A 20,101-nucleotide genomic window follows, 5' to 3' on the forward strand; every position below is an offset into this window, starting at 1 on the left:
TGAAACATGTTCATACGACCGACAAACATTTGCTGAGCATTTACTATTCCAGCCACTCTGCTAAGTGAGAGAAATATGGTGAACAAGACAAAACTCCTGTCTTCAAGGAATTTTACAAAGGGTGAGTCATTTTCTTATTTGCCTTCCTTGAATATATGAGAGTGGCCTATACTTCCACATAAAGAAATACTCATTCTCTTTCCTGTTAGCGCTTCCAGATTTAATAGTAAACAGACTATTAAATAAAATCTAGATTATTTTAACCTGGGTGGTTCTCATTCCTTAAAAAATGGGGAGGGGGCTTCTGTAATTCATGAAGTAAGATCTAACACTTTATGTGACTATATGCCATTATTTTCAGTATATAATATTACCTATTGATCATTCTCTGGGCAAATGAAAGCTATAAATTCTAACACAGTAGACTTTTTGCAAGTTCTTTTGCATCTCTTTTTTTATTTAGCACTCTCGCTATTTAAACATGCCCTTATTGGGTAATGTAAATCTAAAGTATTAATAAAAGAAAGAATTTCAAGTGATTTATTCTTGTTTCCCATTTTTGGCCTCTACTCTTCTTTATCCCTGGGGTAACAGTCTAAATGCTTTTGATCTCTATAATACTTTTTTCTTGCTTGTTCGATCTCTAAGAATTATTTCTTAATACCACAGATTTTGATGTGTCATCCTCCTTTTCACTACCAAACAGGAGAGCAAACATAAATAGGAGTTAGATAGTACGTGAAAATTTGGGATAGTGTAGTGGTTATGGAGTACAGCTCTCCCAGATTCAATTCCTGGCTGTGTCATTCATTAGCTACATGCTCCAATCAGTGACTGAATCTCTGTAAATCTTCACTATAAAATGAGACAATTTCTTTTTTATAAGATTGTGGCAAAGAAGAGTTTAAGGAGATAATGCATGAAGCAACTAGCATGGTGAATGGTGCAAAATAAGCACTCGATAAATGAAAGCTCTTGCAATTCAGTAGTAATTATCATTACCGCTAACTAAAAGCATCTGAAGTGCCAGACATTCAGCTAATTGCTATATATGCATTACCTTTTTTTGACATAAGACACCATACAGTCCTTCTCTTACTAATTTAAAAAATATTAGTGTTGAATGTGTAGCTCAAAGACCTAATTTTTTGTTATACGCAGAAAGTAAGCAAGTACTATGGAGATGTGATTTTTTTCAGATTATCTAATATTTAAACTTTGTATCATTCAATGGTAAATATTAAAAGAGATATAACTTGACATAATGAGATTGATTTTCATGAATGCTTTGTGGAAGTTAATACTTTAAAAAAAAAGATTTATTTATTTATTTTGGGAGAGAAAGAGCATGTGCATGCACACCACACACATGAGCAGGAGAGGGGCAGAGGAAGAGGGAAAGCAGACTTGCCTCTGAGCAGGGAGGCTGACTCCGCTAAATCTCAGGATCATGACCTGAGATCATGATCTGAGCTAAAACCATGAGTAGATGCTTAACTGACTGAGCCACCCAGGCACCCATGAAAATTAATATTCTTACTTTAAAGTCACATTAATTTTCAATTAATTAATGGATTCAATTAGGGCACAAATCAGGGGATTTAATTGCCCAGCATCCCAACATGTACTATACACTCTATACCCATTTGCTTTAAACTTCTTTGAATTATGGACTCTTGAAAATCTAGTGAAAGACATGGATTAAAATCTAATAAAAATATCTCCCCGGGAAAAAAATGTATAAATGCATGTATGGCTTATAATTTTGGACATTCATTAATCTAAAACCCATCCATGGCTTTTGAACCAGAATAAGAGCTCCTGCTATAAAGTATATTTAATAATATTCTGCAAACATAAGAATTTGCTCTGATGAGAACATTTTGAAATGGGAATGGATCATGTCAAATTCAGAAGCAGCCAAATACTGTTCGGTCCTACCTCATGACTTCATTAATATTTCACATTCTCCTGCCCACATCCAAAGACGTTATTAATCAGTGACATCATTTGGAATCCAGCTCTCTTATATTTCTCTTTCTCATGGCTAAAAAAAGGTCTCCTAGAGAGAGATTTTAGGGGTTCTCTCAAGTGGTAAGCTTTCTGGTTCTGGTTAAAAAGTGATCAGAAAGAGACTTCGGACTTAGGGTTTCTTGGCCTTTTTAATTTCTGCTTGAGGGTTTCATCTCATTGAATCCTGGAGTCATGAGGACTCAACTGTGCTGTTGCTGCAGGTGACTATTAATATTTTGTCCCAAAAGTGAACTGTTGCATTTGCACTACTATTGCCTTCCAGCTTCCCATCTCTAACCAGTCTTGACAAAGTTGGGGAAATAACTGAGGAGGTAGTAGCAAAGAGGTGCTGCGTAGCTCTTTCCTCTTAATTGGCTATGAAGCAAGAGCTAATTTAATTTTTTTTCTTCATAATTGAGGACAATATAAGAAGTATATCACAAAGTTTCCACCAGCAATATAGTTCCTTTTTGAAATAAATAACAAAGTAGGGAGAATCATAGAAATAGAACATTTTTCTTGATCTTCTCAAATATATGGAAAGGATTCTTTAAGGAAAAAAATGTGAGTAAAATGCAGAAGTACATCCAGTAATCTATGTCACTGTTTTAGTTTATACCCATTTCTTTCAACTTTACTGTACAGATATGCCACATACCATAGACATAGAATACTGAAGACCAGCCAGTATACTGCACAAGAATGCCAGCTAAAGGCATTGCAATTACAGCTCCAGCATATGAGCCTAAAGTAAAAGGGAGAGTGGGAAGTAGGTAAGTGAAATAAACAGAAATTCTTGACTTCATTTCACGTTTCTTGGCAGGCTCTCACAAACACACACTTGCACACTCAGGTGCATGCACACTCATGCCTCTATATCTCCAAATACATATATATGTCTACATACATAACCAGTGATACAGGACTACACTAGTGGATATGACCTACTTACCCAAGACACAAAGAGATCTAAAAATAACAAGACTATAATAAAAAAATAAATTTCAAGGACCCTTATAAAAATTATTCACAAATATCTGAAAACTTAGAGTGGATGAATGCCTTGAAAAATACAAAACATGGAAGAAAGAAATAGAGGATTTATGGAGACCAATGAGAATTAAATAAATTTAGTCAAATGCCTTTCCACACACACGTACACACACACACACACACACACACACAAGCACACACACCAAATAGTTTTACAGGTAAGCTTTATCAACTTTCAGTTCTTATCTAAATTATTCCTAAACGTTCATCCAGCATAACTATAACTGCATGCAGTACTCACCACAAAAGGAAGTGGTTGCCAATCTACTCCTCTCTAGAGGAGGAGCCCATTTACTCCAAATCCCATGACATGCTGGGTAGGTGACGCCCTGTGATGGGGAAGACACACATCACCATTTAGGATACAGGGTCACGGAAAAATAAGCACATTCCCTTCTACGATGCTGTCTACTTAGAATAGGTACAAGGTATTAGGGAAAACTGCTACTCATAGATCTTTGCTAATTCCCTGAAATTCCACTTTAAAGCCTTTCAGCCCAGATCAGGTTAGACATGGTTTCTTTTCAGTGACCTGTCCAAATTCTCCCCACCCTTCAAGTCTTCCTTCCGCCTCAGTTTTCCTCTGATGAAGGGAAAAGAAAAGACCCTCTAGTACTTCATTCATCCGGAACTCTGAACAGTTTGAGAAATGTGGGAGGTCTTTTTGTGAGGCTTTAAACACAGTGATTCCTAAATATAAGGAATTGATACAGAGGAAGATAAAGCTTAGGTCCTTGAAGCTCACACTTCCTGGAAGTAGCATCCAGAACTTAAGACCTATAAAATAATTATCTATTTTATGTATTTCTATCCTATCACTTTTTTTATTTCTTTTTGGAGAGAAAAGAGAGTGTTCTCAGTGCCTTAATATTGGATTTATCTTCTCCCACTATACTTCCAGAGAAGGACAAAAGTAGGCGAATCCGAAGTTTTTAAATGATATTTTTTCAGACTATAGGGTGATGAAGCAAAAGTCATTCATTAGAGTTTTATTCCCAAAGAACATAGTCAATGAAATATTTTGATGAAAACTCAAATCATGATTCAAATCCAACAGGGATTTGATATAAAACTCCCAAAAGGTATTAATTCAGGGTTATCATCAGCAAAGGACGGACTCAGAAATTCTCATCACAGCACAATAATCAAACTCTGTGTCCTTTTTTTTTAGTCAAACAGTCATTAAGCATTTTTTTAATACTATTCAATTCTAAAGAAGGGGAGGCAAGCAGTCACAATCGTACTTTAGCATTATTTAAACACAAAAGATCTAATTGCCTAGATTTTCCAATTTTTTAAGCAAACTATGTAGACACAACCTTATAAAATGTTTATTTGTAGATCAAGTCAAAGATAATCTGCGGGTTCTAATCAACATGCCAACCTTAAGATGATTCCATCCTGCAGTTTCATACCTCAACAAGGCCTTGCAATATCCTGACAAAGATGACACACCCATAATGCACCCTGGCTGCTGATGGGATTAGCATATTCAGAGTAGAGGTAAGAAGTATGGCAGCTCCAAAAACCCTGAAAAAGAAAAGGAGTTAAGGGATCTAATTTTCTCAGGTCAAGCTATTATGCAATTTTAAGGTAGATTTTTTTTTCTAAAAGAATAAAATATGTTTTGGACGTGCTTGGTTGGCCACTACAAATAGATACTTCGACTATCTTGAAATGTTACATTATTGAAACGTGAGAAATAAAAGAAAAATTTAATAAATCCTGTTATATGCACTTGTATTTATTTTCTTCATAGACCTAATTACAAAATGCAAATGTTTAACGAATCATCATCCACTGCTTGGGTTTATAGCTCAGTCTGCAATGTAAGCTGCTTCGGGGCAAGAGTCTGTTGTTCAGGGAGGGACACTGTTGCATCCCTAATACAGCACGGCGCCTGACACATAGCAGAGATTCGCTGAAAAGTTGTCAGAAAAGGAATAAATGCCTGAGTGGAGCTATGTCTCACATTATACGACTACTTGCAACTTCCCTAGAAGCTGCATATACATAAATATTTTATGAATGGAATTATACTTTAAATGCCCCAAGAAATCTCATGATCAGATCCCACAGCACAAGGATTTGTAGTGAAGATAACTATTTTATATATATATATATATATATATATATATATATATATATATATATATTTCTTTCTTTCTTTCTTTCTTTCTTTCTTTCTTTCTTTCTTGTGGATGTGGGTGGGGGTACTGTCTAAGGCACACCTCTGGCTGTGCGCCGTACACAGGGTGATTCAGAAAATAATTACTGAAAATATGGTTCTTACACCTTCCTCCACCTGCAAGCAAAAATTCCAGTCTGTTTTTTTTTTTAATCTTCCATAATGTTCATACTAAGTAAGAAAAGTAGTCCCTTAACTGGTTAAATTTAGAAATATCCTCTGGCAGAGGAATTTGGTGACACATTATCTCGAATGAGCTAAAGCTGTGTGTCCTGGGCAAGTTTTCTCCAGTTGAACACTGAGCCTCGAATTCAGGGAACATCGTTGCCTCATAGAAGGTCTGATCCTTCCATGGGGCACATTTAAGTGTAAGAGTTAAATGACTGGAGTTTCCAAAAGGGTCCCTGGTCATTATTGATCAGCTACTGAAATTTGAGAAATGATTTTATGAAGGGCTGAAGTGGATCAGCTGTTTTTCCACGAATCATAGACCAGGTCAAATACTTTTGTTTACCTGATGTAACCTAATACCGCCTGTCCTCAGTGGCTTCTCTCCACTGAGATGGGTCACACAGGACATAAATATCCTGTCCTGTACTTCCCCTGTGCCGTTTGCAAAATAGGTATTGTTAGGTTTGAGTCAAAAAATAACATATCTTCTAAAAGTCTATCGCAAAATAGAATCTTTCTATTTCTAAAAATGATTACTCCCATTACAATGCCACACCTCCAGTGACATTAAACTTCTGCTGAATATGAATTTATTTTTCCAGAAAAGAAATGCAAAATCATAGAATGTGTCTTTGTAAAATAAGAACCCAAAATTGTTATAAAAACTGACTTAAAATGTGTTTTTATTGATCATTACTTTTACATTGAAAGAATTTTCACCTCTCTTAAAAATGCAATCCAAATGTTCTTGTGTGCAAAGTCCAGGATACTTTGGAGGTTTCCTTTAAGGCTGAAGGGAAATAGGAGAAAGTGCATGGAGCATGTTTCCTGGACCTAGTGGTGAACGGTGCAAGTTCCCAAAGGCTGTGAGATGAACATATGCTTAGGCTGTTCTGGGAGTAGGAGTGTTTTACCCATGTCACAGGGAGGACGAAGGCAGGAAGGATAGATGACACTGGGGTCTTGGTCATATTGAGAGTCTGCCTGGGTACTGCCAAAATCGTGCTGACTGTATTTTCTGTAGATGGATCCCACGTTGCTTATGATCCTCAATAATAAAAGAGACTGACCGTGCTTCAGGCTTTAAGGATAATGAGAACCAGAACTACATGATGCTACAGAATTTTTGAAAGTGTTTATAGGAGTTAGACATCTACTTCATTTAGCCCTTTGGAAGAATCCCTTCAAACTGTTGTCCATGAACCAGCTGCAGGAGAATTCCCTGGAGTGCTTATTAAAAATGCAGATTTTCACACCAGAGTTTCTAAATCAGACTATGCTGGGAGTGAAGCCTGAAAATCTGTTTTATTAAGAAATCCAGGTGATGGGATGCCTGGGTGGCTCAGTGGTCGAGCGTCTGCCTTCGGCTCAGGGTGTGATCCTGGGTCCTGGGATCGAGTCCCACATGGGGCTCCCTGCAGGGAGCCTGCTTCTCCCTCTGCCTGTGTGTTTCTACCTCTCTCTGTGTGTCTCTTATAAATAAATAAATAAATAAATAAATAAATAAATAAATAAATAAATAAATAAATAAATAAAAATAAATAAAATCTTTAAAAAAAGAAAAAAAAATCCAGTTGATAATTTTTTGTATGCTAAGGCTTGTAAAAAAGCCCACAAAACGTTCATATCCAAATTTATCTAACATGTGTGTCTTCTTTTCCAATAATTTCTTGAAAGTATGATGCAGGAAGTTTATTTTCTATGAATTTAACTTTCAACCCTCACTCTCTCCATTTGAAGAGTTTTAAAATACTGCATTTCTAGATAGACCATTGAGACATGAATTTTACCCTTTCTATAGCTCAGCATTTCTCAGCCTCTACTCTACTGATATTTCGGGATGGATAATTTTTGTTGTGAGATGCTGTCCTGTGCATTATGTGTCTAGTGGCACCTATCGCCTTTCCGCAGTAGAAGCCAGTAGTGTTTGCCCCCAAGTTGTAACAACTAAAAATGTCTACAAAAATTGCAACATTTCCCTTGGGGAACAAAATCACCCACCAGCAAAACCGAATCAGTCATGAACTATTTGTTGAGTACTCAGTAGAGTTAGACGTAAACCTAGTAAGTGCTTCTTCAACTTGCTAGACACCATGCAAACACTTCACATGCCATAAAATCCACTTCACAACCAAATGAGATGGATATTTTTCATACATCCATTTTATAGACGAAGAAACTAAACCCAAGACAAGTGAAATCACTTGCACGCATTGTTCATCAGTTCCAAGTAGAAGAGCCTTGGCTCAAATCTATTCTCTCTGACTCCAAAGCCAGTGGGTTTTACCACTAGGGTCTTCATCTGATTATGCACACGTGCAGTTAGTAATGTGTTTCGGAATTCTAACTGTAAATTTAAATAATAATCTTCACAAAGCTACCCGAACTCATCCTACTATTCCTGAAATAAAACACCAACAGGTCACTCTTAAAGTTTATTTTCCACCCTTGCCCTGAGTAGTGTTTCTAATTATACAATCTTGTGACATGTCTAAATGCTTCCTACTTTTAAGCGGGGCGGCGTGAGGGCTGTGTGTCGCTGTCGATCTCATGAGTGTACTTTAAGATATATCTGTATGTACAGCGTGTTGTGGGGGCCATATGGGAGAGGGGTGGGACACACAACTTATCCCTTTTCCATTATGAGTTGCTATTGGATCATAGAAATGCATTGACTTTTCTTCTATTTAAGAATAAATCCATCGTAGGGCACCTGGATGTATCAGTCCATTAAGCATCTGCCTTTGGCTTAGGTCATGATCTCCGGTTCCTGGGATTGAGCCCCACATCTAGCTCCCTGCTCAGTGGGGAGTCTGCTTCCCCGTCTGCCTCTACTCCTCCCTCTGCTCATGCTTCCCCTCTCTCCTTCTCTCAAATGAATAAATAAAATCCTTTTTTTAAAAAAAAAAAGAATGAAATCCATGGGATTTTTCAGAACCTCATCTTTTTAAAATTTCATATCATTGTTATCCAAGTCAATATCCAAGTAATTAAAATTCTGATTATCAAAATTCTTGCTCAGTACAGGAAGCCTTCAAGCTTTTTCTTGCTGTGCTACACACAGCCAAAATTAAAGCAGCCACTTCATTCAACATTCATTTATGCATTCGCACTCCAATTCTTTGTGAGACTATATTTAGAGTAGGGTACTGTGCTGAGGAGGAAAAGAGAGCTAAAGCTTACAAGGCGCTTACTATATTCACTCCACCTACCTTAATTCATTTAATCCTCACAACTACTCTCTGAGCCGCACATTCTTCTCATTTTACAAATAAGAAGTCGGAGACAATGATTGTGCAAGACACAAGCAAGCATTAAGTGGAGACTGGAATCCAGGGCTCTCTGACATGAAAATCTGTGCTCTGTCATTGGTACGATGCTATTAGGCACTTAGTAGAAAAGATAGGGTGGCCCTTGGTGTGGTAGGGGAAAGGAAGGGAAAGACAAGTAGCAAAAAATAACTTAAGCCAAAGGTCATAACAGAAGTACAAGTGAAAAGCAAGGGAGGAAAAGACCCAGTCCAGCTGGAGTGACCAAGTAGTGAGCCCTTCACAGGAAATATTTTCACACCAGGCCTTGGAAGATGAATGTTAAAAGGAAGAAGTAAGAACTTCCAAAAAGAGGAAATGGATCAGCAAAGGTTCAGACAGTGCAAAAGATTTCATTCCATGTCAGAAACTAGGTCAGTATTTAAAATGGCTGGACATGGTGGTCCCTGTACCCTGAGTAGGAGAAATAAGACCACCAAGAGTGAGATTATGAACAAGGAAGGTGTGAGGAAGACTTGAGGAAATACAGATTGAACGAGGGGAAGAGCAGAGTCTGGAAGTCCATGGCACCCAGGAGATAATGCAATTTAGAGTGACTGTAGAAGATAAACAATGATTAAGCCTTCTGAATGAAGTAAGCACGAAGCTTACTAGAATTAAGGGGAGAGGGATCTGTGAGGCCAGTGCGACAGAAAGTGATCAAGATCCATGTAAATTTAGGCAAGATGATGGTTTACAGAGGAGCAAGGTGCCAAAGTCACCAACGGTGGTAGAGGGGGAGAAAGTAACATAATTATGGTACAGAAATTTTTATAGGACCCAAGCTCTGTTCCTTAATAACTATGTGACTTGAAAATTAGTGAACTTCTCTAGGCTTCTGATTCCTTGCCTATAAGACGGCAGAGTCACATAATGGTCAAGAGCATGGCTTCTAAGACGAGACTGCCTGGCTTCAAAGTTCATTTCTGTCATCTATTACTCGAATGAGCTTGAGTAGTTTGTTTAACTAACTACACTTCAAATAGGATTTTTTTATAAATTTATTTTTTATTGGTGTTCAATTTGCCAACATATACTATAACACCCAGTGCTCATCCTGTCAAGTGCCCACCTCAGTGCCCATCACCCAGTCACCCCCACCCCCCGCCCACCTCCCCTTCCATCATCCCTAGTTCATTCAAAATGAGGATATTAACAGAACCTACATGTTATTACAAGCAAAGCACCCAGAAGAACACCTGGCATACATTTAAGGGGCTTTAGGATCTGTACAATGATGATAAATTCATGTATTACATGTCATAGGGTTGCTGTGAGGCTAAAAATAATACACTTGAAAGGTGACCTACACGTAAAAATAAATCCATAAATGTGAGCCAGTCAGGTAGAAATAATACTAAATCACCAATGGTTACTGGAAGTGTTGTGTGTCAGTCACTGTTCTAGATTCTCATTTTAAAGTAACAATAGGATCAGTTTGCTGTAGGATTGCAGCTACTGCTGTAATTATTTCATAGAATAAGTACAAGTGAGTTTAAATAGCTTGCTACAGTCACATAAATATAAGTGGAGAAGTATGGTTTGCATTTACTCAGGCTGGTTGTAGATCCTAGACACATTCCCGCTAAGCTCTCCTCTACTGTCACAGCAGCAGAACTAGTACTCACACAGTGCCAGCAGCAGCAGGTAAAATGGCAACAATTTGGGAAGACAAAAACAAGTTGGATAAGGATGATAGCAGTGAGGAGTGAAAGAAGATTCTACTCCTGCCCTATGTTTCAAAGTAGTCAAACTGAGAAGCTTATTAGGGAAGGTTCTCCTTATGAGCCAAGTCTAGGTTTCAAAAGAGAAATGGAAGAAATAGAACTAAGTATGGAGTAGGAGTCCCAGAATACAAAATAGTTCAGCATGCTGATTTTTCAGATTTCATCCTTCATTATCATCGCCTTCAAGGGTTTGTCCAAACACTGCTGGGTGCCAAAGCTTCTGGTTCAGTAGGTTTGTGTCAGGACCTGAGAATCTGCAGTTCTAACTAGGTCCCAGGTGACGCTGATGTTACTTTTCCTGACTTGAGAATCATGGGCTTAGCAGTATTATGCTAGATTTTCCCCCCAAGACAGCATAACAAGGGCTGATCTGGGGCAGGGCTGGGGACAAACCTAAAATGGACAGAGGTAGACACCACTGCAAGAGGGAGTTTACCCTTATTTATAGAGGGGAGGGGCAAGAATGGAACGGAAACACCTGCTAACAGGGGCGATATCCTTTACAAAACAAATTGTCAAAAAAAAATTGTCATTTGATGGTTGAAACAAGACCCAAAGTGAAGTTCTCTGGCCTCTTTTGGACTGCCCTCACTGACCGAATCGACTGAGCAGCTGCTGTATTTCTCCTGGGGACATAGAAACAGCACAACATAATATTAAGAATAAAAGCTGTGGTTACAGTGTGTGAATTCAAATTCCAACTCTGATTTCCTTCTAGGTATAAAGTTGAGCAAGCTGTTATTAAGTTCACTAAGCCTCACTTTTTCCATTTGTAAAATAGAAGCAGTAAGTTTTCATACTTCAAAGGACTATCACGAAGATTAAACGAATTAGTTATGAAAGGGGACAGTGTCTGGTTCAGAGTAAATGGTTTATAAATATCAGCTATCACTATACAGGAATTTCCCAACATTCCTTAGAGTTTTCAGAGAATTCTTCTTTGCCCCCCCCCTTTTTTTTCCCAGAGTGCTTTTGTCCTGGTTAAATAGTATTGTTTCTGCAACAATGGATTCAGAGTTGTTTCATGTCATCTTGAAATCCTATCAGCTTAAAGTGCATGAAGACATAGAGAAAAAATTCTATCTCCCAGTCCGAAGGCCTACAGAGTGGATTGCACTGCATCGGGCTCCCAATCTGTGCCTCAATAGACAATCTAAAATACCTGGCAGGAAACAAAATATTTTTTTTTACATGGACAGGCATCATCCAAATGAATTATATGTGTCTTGGTAATAGCTTTTCCTCCACCCTTATCCCTAATACCTCCCCCCCGCCACACACACACACACACGCACGCACACCTCTTTTTTCAGCTAATCACGTCTCTCAGATACTCCTCAAGCACTGTAGATTGCTTTTATAAGACTTAATTCAAGACGTCACATATTCCCCTAACCCTGCATTGTTTGTGCCTCTTGGGGAAGACAGTCTGGGTCTTTATTTCATGTTTTCAAACCCTATGTTGCTATCAGAATGCTTTATACATGACATGCTCTTAGGAAATGGCTACCCAGTTACTTTTGTTTGAAGACTTTAAAACAGAAGGCAATGATAACTTCCCTTTCTGAGGTATATGTGGGTGATAACAGATCTTTCTTCTTTGAACCTTTGTTATCCCGATATCTTTTTCAATCGACTGATCATTTCTTTGTTCTTGAGCTTTTAGTAGAGATGAACTGCTGTTCTGGGTATCCTAAAAATCCTAAGAAGCTGAGTTACTCTCATAGAATAACTGTAGGATGGAGGCTATGGACTAGAATTTAGAGTATTCTTGTGGATATTTATCAAATCCTCACTTGAGATAGTTGCTGAGTTCAAGTACGTGGCCCAGTCTGGCCTCATCCTTGTCTTCCCAACAACACTGTAGAATCTTCTGAAACCGACTGCCATTTACGTTCTCTGTTTATCACAGCATCCTCATCAGCCTTTGAAACCACTGTCGCTAAAGCTCTGCTTTCAAAACTAAATTAGGCGGTACTGCTTCAGAGATGACATATTGTCCTCTTAAAGAATCCCACCATTTATCAATATTTAATGTCATCATGTATATTGTATTATGCTTGACAGTCATTCATTTCATTTGGCCTGATGTCAACCAAAACAAACAAATAAACAAACATACGCATTGAATATATTTTTGATATCGCAACAGAAGGAAATAGATTATATACCAAGAAATATTTAATATTCTTGTGAATTTCATTATCTCTAGCACTGGTTTCAACACTGACACACAATTGCATTTCATAGCACTGCTGCCCTGAAAGCAATCTCTACCATAATAGGTTTCCAAGTTTATTCTGATTAGAAGGCTTGTCTAAAAACCAGAATCGTGAAAAAATGTTTTAAATTATTCCACAGCCATGTTCTTCCCTATGAGCCTAGCCTAGCACTAAATAATACAGTGAATTTTTTTAAGAAACTGTAAAATAAATGTTTTAAAGAACACACACTAAAGTTTTTTTTTTATAGGAGAAATGTGTTTTTTTTTTTTTAAAAGGAGAAATGTGTTTAATAAATAAGCACATCTTTTGAAATCAGATACACTGGGGTTGATACCCCAGCTTTTCCTATTATCAGCTAGTGATCTTTGGGAAAATAACTGCTATTTTGCCTTCAGTTCTCTCATCAATAAAACAAATGTTAAGAATGTCTGCCTTACAGAGTATTTATGAAGAAGAAATATGACGTATGTAAAAAGTGTAGTGATAACATATATTTAGTCTTGTAAATGAATCTGTCTAATTTCATCTGTCTCCTGAAATGGGGAACTAAGGCAATTACAAAAACAATTTACAACTCATATCCTCTCTCTTCCCACCCCAATACAAATGTACTCTTTAGGGAGAGGTAGAAATGTTATCCCTGAATGATCTACTTCACATTGATTGAAAAGCTTTCTGATACTCACTCACCCCTCTCCACTGTGCCTGGTTAGAGTAGCTCTTCTATGTTTCCATTCAGTTGAGCTGGCTTTGTTTTTCCCCATTTTGATCTAAAAGCTAGATTTCTAAACTCTTTTTAGCTACAGAGAAGGAGAAGGCTGTCCTTTACTCCATCATATAAATTAAGTAATCATGTCACTGCTTGACTTCAGTAGAACTAAGAAGAGCATCAATGCTGCTTTTTAGGTTCATTTTTACAATCTTAATTGTCTTTTGAAATTTCACTGTGGATTTCCTCAGGTACATTTTCAATGTTTCTCAATAGGCCGAATGCTAAATTTAATGGCAGACAAATAATAATGTAGTTTATTTGAGAGTGTTTTCATGAATGCTGATTTAGAATAGAAATTTAAGACTCTATTCAATATAGGTAACCAATTGCACATTTGTAAAATTAAGTTGACTTCTGGTTTATATTCTGGGTTTTGTGTTGTTGTTTGTTTTATAATTCATGTCAGTTAAGATGCTCACTTATGGTCTGATCACCACTTATTCCAAGTAAAGGTGAATAATGGATAGGTAAATAGAGAAATATTATACTTTACATTAAAAAAAAAACATTTTCTAGAAACAAATCTCCCCAAGTAAATATTTGCCTATTTTTAATATATATATATTTTTACTTTCTAAATTATAAATCTAAGTTCTCTAAAATACAAGGCAGTGTTTATATCAGCATGTATAACATCAGGCAATATATTCATATCAGCACCACATATAAAAATAAACCATCAATGAAAATTCTAGCTGAATTACACAAAATTTTTCAGCAATAAAGTAAACTAAACCATTTCTTTCACTGAATAATCAAGCCATGTAGTTATTAATTAAATAAATTTTGCCAAAGTTGAAGTCCCCCAGAGTAAGTTGCATCTCTACTAGCAATGATATTTCTTTTTGCCTAATGTCCTTCTCCTTCTAACTGGCAGCTAGAGTTCCACCTGAAAAACCCACATGTATAAATATAAGTCAGAGATGAGTGTCAGTAATTGCACCAGGGGAAAAAAAAAGGCAAAAAAAAAAAAAAACCCATGCAAACTAAATGTGAAAAATCTTAACATTTCAAATGCCTTAGGAAGAGGATGAAAAACTGATGGGTGTTCTCCATTTCTCAGGGAACATCATAATCTCTGTGAAATAGAATAAGGGCCATTTGCTTATTAAGATTGCTTTTCAAAATGATAAACCACTTGAAAGCTACTTAAAATTGTTGTTTTCCTCATGATTTCTACTGCAGCAAATGAAATACTAAAATGAATTCAATTTGCTTATTTTCAAGTTAAAACCTAATTTCAACTTGTTTTTCCTCTACTTGTTACTCTCTCTCTCTCTCTCTCTCTCTCTCTCTCTGTGTGTGTGTGTGTGTGTGTGTGTGTGTGTTCTAGTCTTCCAGTGTGAAATTACTATATTCTCTTAAGTAGAGTAACTTCAAGAACAGGGGTGTGTGTATGTGTGTGTAGGTGTGGTAGGATGCTCTATATTAGTAAACAGAATACCAAAAGGGAGAAGCATATAGTGTCCCTGCTACAGAAATGTTTGGAAAAGCAAATGTAATTGCTGAAAACCTGCATCGCACCCTGACTTATGATTAACATTTGGTGTGGTCCAGGGTGAGTTAGCTGTGAAATTCTCAGTCATATTTCTCTATGACCCGGAACCACGAACACCCTCAGCTACCAAGCCCACCCCAAAAGGCTTTGCCTGCTGGAGGTGACAGGAACACTGGTGACCTGTCACTTCTGCAGATGATATTCATTTTCCCCAAATCAATCAAACCATTTCCATTTGGACGATGGCTTGTCAATTAACAGGGAACTAGTGTTCCTCACCCCAGGTGTGGCACTAATCCTGTCCTAGAGGGTCTGTAGGAATAGACTGATGCAGGCTGTTTAATCTATTTAATCTAATCAAATCAGGGCTCAGGCGCCTCCCTTTGTCACATCTGATGCCCCATTCCCATATTTTAAAAGGAATACACAGGCACAAGCCAGCCCTCTGGGTCCCTTGGTACATCATTAAGTTGTAAAAATGACTTCATCACTCATGACAGAGAAATTAGACAGCCCCAACAGTGGCATATGGCAGCGGGAGAATCATTGTACCAGCTGCCCACCTGACTCTCCTCCCTCAGAATCACGCCCCCCCCCCCCCCCAGGCTGCCTCTGCACTGCAGTAGTTGGATGTGGCGGCCACAGGGGAAGCCAGAGCTAGTAAAGGGTGAGAGGAGAGGAGGATGGAAGGAAAGAGAAGCTCCTGTCAGCAAACCACGTGCAAGCCCTTGGGGACCCCTCCCCCTCTCAATCCATTTATTCATCTTGTGGAAAGGGTATTTTCTTTTGTTGGAAAACAGGAAGGTCTCTTCAGCACAGTCCCAGACACCTAAGGCATAGAACCCACAATGAGGAGGCGGTGGATATCCGATAGGCTGCCAGATGAGTGAAACAGTCACCTCTGGCCCTACAGGACTGGATGGTGAGAAACCATTTCCACCGCAGCAGGACGGTGGTCTCTTGCCGCAGCTTTCTGTTCCCAGTCTGAATTATTTTCTCAGACAAAAGGAATTTGCAAATGTTTCTCACTGGAAGGGTTAAGGAACCTCTGCTTGCGATAGATGCTGCAATGGATAAGTAAATGAGCAATAGATAATAGATGATAGATAGATAGATAGATAGATAGATAGATAGATAGATAGATGATAGATAGAGATAATGTTTGCATTTGTGTTTAGTAACGTCACTTAAGAATTCATTTCCAAAGCTTATTCCAATAAATAAAGCGCATCTTCATTGTTTTATTTCTGTGAAGGGAAGAGAATAACACCAGGAAAAAATGTTCCTTTCTGGGCTTAAAATATGAAGATGTTATGTTTAAAATATCTTCATCCCTCTCTTTCTGAAAAATCCCTCTGACAGGAGAATTTTTCAGAAACAGGAAGGCCAGAGTATTTACCTAAAGTATACTCCATTTCATTTTTATAAATGCAAAGTCACATTACTTGTTTTAAAATCCATGCATTTGAATTTATTGCCTTTTTTTAAGTATAAACTACTCTCTCTCTCTCTCTCTCTCTCTCTCTCTCATGATGGTGGTATGAATTGAGTTGTATCAAAATCCCAAGGAAGAATTTCTTCTTCTTCTTCTTCTTCTTCTTCTTCTTCTTCTTCTTCTTCTTCTTCTTCTTCTTCTTTTTAATTTCTTCTTTTTTGCAGACAAAAGGTCTGAACCACCTCAACTACCTACCCACCCACACCTCTGCCCAGTGATGCTCAAATCTCTGAAATCCTGCAGGAGACCACACCAGTAGGTTGGGAGAAAAAGTTCTAAATTCCACATTTTCTCCTGTAGAAAAATCACACTATATGTCTAAGTCATTATCATGTTTGGGTTTTTGTGTCTTGTAGAGAAGGGAACAGAATCATTCCTGAAGCCAAATCATTTAGGAGTCCCTGCCTACACACACACAAAAAATACAGTATGTTTCTCCTGCCACCAAAACCGAAGGATCCCTTGGGCCAGCTAAAGGCTTCTCTTTCTAATTCTTGGATTTTTGTCCTGGATTTGGGGCATGATGGATTGTAGGCACTCATTGAGAGAGCAGATGGTTCAGCTCACTGCTGAAAGTGAACTTCGCCGTGAAGCACGTAGTTTCACGCAGAGATATTAAATTTCAGTGTAGAGATAACCTGAGGTCATGCATTACTGGATATCTGAGTTTTGGTGCCAATCTCTTTGTGATCTTGGGCAAGTCACCACCTCCCTGACTCTCTAGTTCCTTTCCTGGTCCCTAAGTGAGAAGATTGGATTAGATGAATCTTATCTTTCTCTAATAGGGACTTTTTTTTTTCTGTTAGCTGAATTTCACCACGTGCTACAGACACAGGATCCTCAATCTCTTATGCAAATAAAGAACTATTTCTTTTTGTTTTACTTTAGCAAAAATCAAGTTAGAAACCCAAGAAATACCCGAAAAGACAAAATGCGGTACCAGCAATTAAACCCTTTTTAAATTAACGAGAAGAGTAGAGGGAAATAAACTATGACTTTCAACAGAGAAGTCTAATCTCAAACTTAAAATGGATTTCTCTAAGTGTTTTTCTGGTGCCTGACTAGAATTCAAAGACTGAAAGCACTAAATCACTAGCACTCTCTTTACCCTTGGCTAAAAAGCTTTGCTAAGACAGTCCTTCAAATGAGACTTAAGGCATTTGTTATTATTTTGAACAATAATGTGTAAATAATGTGTATGGGAAAATAATGTTCAAGCTAGAAATCCAATTTGCATTTTTAATCACAGTAGAAATAATCCTTTTGTATTACTAATAGCAAAGACCGACTTAAACATAAGGAATATTGAATGGCCTCAAGACGTTATTCATTCTTTCATTTTTTTTCTGAATTTAGGACCTTATTAATAATAAATGATAACAGCCAATAACTAATGAGGGCCAGGCACTTGTAAGAACTTCACATGTATTCTCTTATTTAGCTGCCATGATACTCATATCAAATAGGTAGTTTGATTAGTCCCCTCTTCCAGAAACATAAACTGAAGTTCAGAGGAGTTAAATAATGTTTTATAGCATTCAGTGATTAAGTACTACATTCAAGAGTCTGAATCCACATAGTTGGTCTTTAGAACCTGTCTCTTAAACACTCTGCTCTAGGTTCTTTTTAAAAAGCCCAAATGCTTTGTTGGGGGTGTTCATTTTATTTATTCAACAAATACCTGTCTTGGGCCAGGCTCTCTGTGACGCTAGGGTACAACCATGAAAACAGCGTAGATACAACCACCTGCTCTCAAGGAGCTTACACTTAATTGGACAAAACAAAAAGATAAATAATTAAAATTCTGATGTGACAGCTGGCAAGAAGAGCCTGTAAAAAACTAAATCAGCATTGGCAGATCAAGGAAGCATGAGCAGAATGGGGAAAATTTTTAAAAAGGGTTTATATAATATTGACACCTAGACAGAAGGAAGAATAGTCTTATGAAGACAATATAGTCCATTAAAAACATAAGGTTGACCAAATATCCTTTGGTAAATCTGACCATCTTTCGTTAGGCCCTTTGCAAAAATTCTGTTGTTTCTCCTGTTAAATACTTGCCTAGGTCCCTCATCAGTCTAAATGCAAGGTAAAAATAATCCTTAGCTATTTCACATGTGTAATTATCTACTATTATAAGCCCATTGTCCGGTCCTGTTTAAAGACACCATTGATCTGCCCCAACACATTGTTATCACTGGAGTAAATCTGTTCTCATCTAAAAACACTGCAGATTTTGTCAGGAATCTTCCTTGACTCCTCATCCCAAAGCCCTCCAGGGAGGTAACTAAATTCTCCTGCTCACAATATGCAATAGCCCTTTAAGAAAAGACAAAGGAAAAAATGATGCAAGGGTCCTCCTCTGGGACTGAGATTTCTCTCCCCGTGACTCCCCATTTTTTTCCCCTCAATGAGGAGGAAAACAAGAATACTTAAAATCTGACCAGAAAAGGGACCAAGGATCTGTATTCTGACCAAGGGTTCAGCTGCTTTTGCTGAAAGCATAAAATAGAGAAGCCACATCGTTGCCAATGGTTTTTCATTGAGACAGGAGCCCGGAGGTGTATCCAGGAGCCCTTCTCTCTAGAGGAGCAGTCTCCACACACCTCAGTTCCTCTACTCCGCTTCCTCCCATACCTGTGATGGCAAACACTTTCCAAAGTGAGCTTTTTTTTACACCTAGAGGGAAAGGAATCTGTCCCCAGTACCCCACCCAAGGGAAATATTGTTCTATGATTAGATGATCTACAGGGAGAAGTTTATTTGAATGGGCACACAATATTTGCAGGTGGAAAACTGGTCTTGTATGTTGCTTTTACTGTTTTTGAAAAACGATCGTAATAGGAAATGTGTAACTTTCAAACCAATTCTAAAAATCTCTCCGATTTTATGTTAATAAAAAAAAAGTTCTAAGATAAAATTCTAGATAGCATACATAGGGCTATTTGGATATTTACCAACATGTTAGCAATAGGGTCTCTGTATAATTTATGATTTTTATTATATTCTATTTTTATTATATTTTTCTTAGGATATGATACTTTCATCATGAGAAAAAGGAATATCATATATTTCTCAAACCTGTCTTCACAGGAGGCATTTGTGCCTTGTATTTGTAATGTTTTATTATATTCTTTTAAATGGAGCAAATATGTCAACGCGCTAAGATCTGATAAGGAAGTTAGTCTATATTTTCTATATGCTGTCAAATTTTATAATAAATTGTAGTTTTCTCAGTCTTAGAGAACACAAGACATTGAAAACATTAAGTTTCCCTCTCTTGAATATCTATATAAAGGTAAGGTGAATTCAGATCCAAATATGACTTCTAAAGTTCACACTTTTTTCCTTTAAGGAAAATCTACCAAATATATCAGAACCTGAGTTAGCATCAGTCTTTATTAAACATAATACAAATGATAGAGAGGAGCTTGCTTTTTTTTTTTTTTTTAAAGCCAGGAAAACCTGTTTACTGACCTCCTAGTGTTACAAAGAAGGAAAAGCTGGGGCATCCCTGGTGTTTTTTCCTGGCAGGAAAATGTTAGCATTTTAACAATTGGCAAGCTGAGGGTTTTGACTGGAAAAAAAAAAAAAAAAAAAAAAACAAACAAACTTAAAGGCACAGCCGCTATCCTTTCATTTCACATTACA

The 20,101-nt window shown here is 37.5% G+C and overlaps 1 protein-coding gene across 1 annotated transcript in view; it reads right to left on the minus strand.

The window, feature by feature from the left end:
* SLC17A6 (solute carrier family 17 member 6) overlaps window positions 1-20,101 on the minus strand; it is a 38,033-nt gene that overhangs the window by 12,033 nt on the left and 5,899 nt on the right. Inside the window, exons 4-6 of the mRNA XM_055317965.1 lie at window positions 4,482-4,596; window positions 3,308-3,395; window positions 2,672-2,758 (exon numbers count right to left, since the gene is read on the minus strand). Of these exons, the coding sequence (XP_055173940.1) occupies window positions 2,672-2,758; window positions 3,308-3,395; window positions 4,482-4,596 (290 nt within the window). The remainder of the gene's footprint in view (window positions 1-2,671; window positions 2,759-3,307; window positions 3,396-4,481; window positions 4,597-20,101) is intronic.

This window comes from Nyctereutes procyonoides, unplaced genomic scaffold, assembly GCF_905146905.1.
Source record: "Nyctereutes procyonoides isolate TBG_1078 unplaced genomic scaffold, NYPRO_anot_genome, whole genome shotgun sequence".
NCBI classification, from domain to species: Eukaryota; Metazoa; Chordata; class Mammalia; order Carnivora; family Canidae; genus Nyctereutes; species Nyctereutes procyonoides.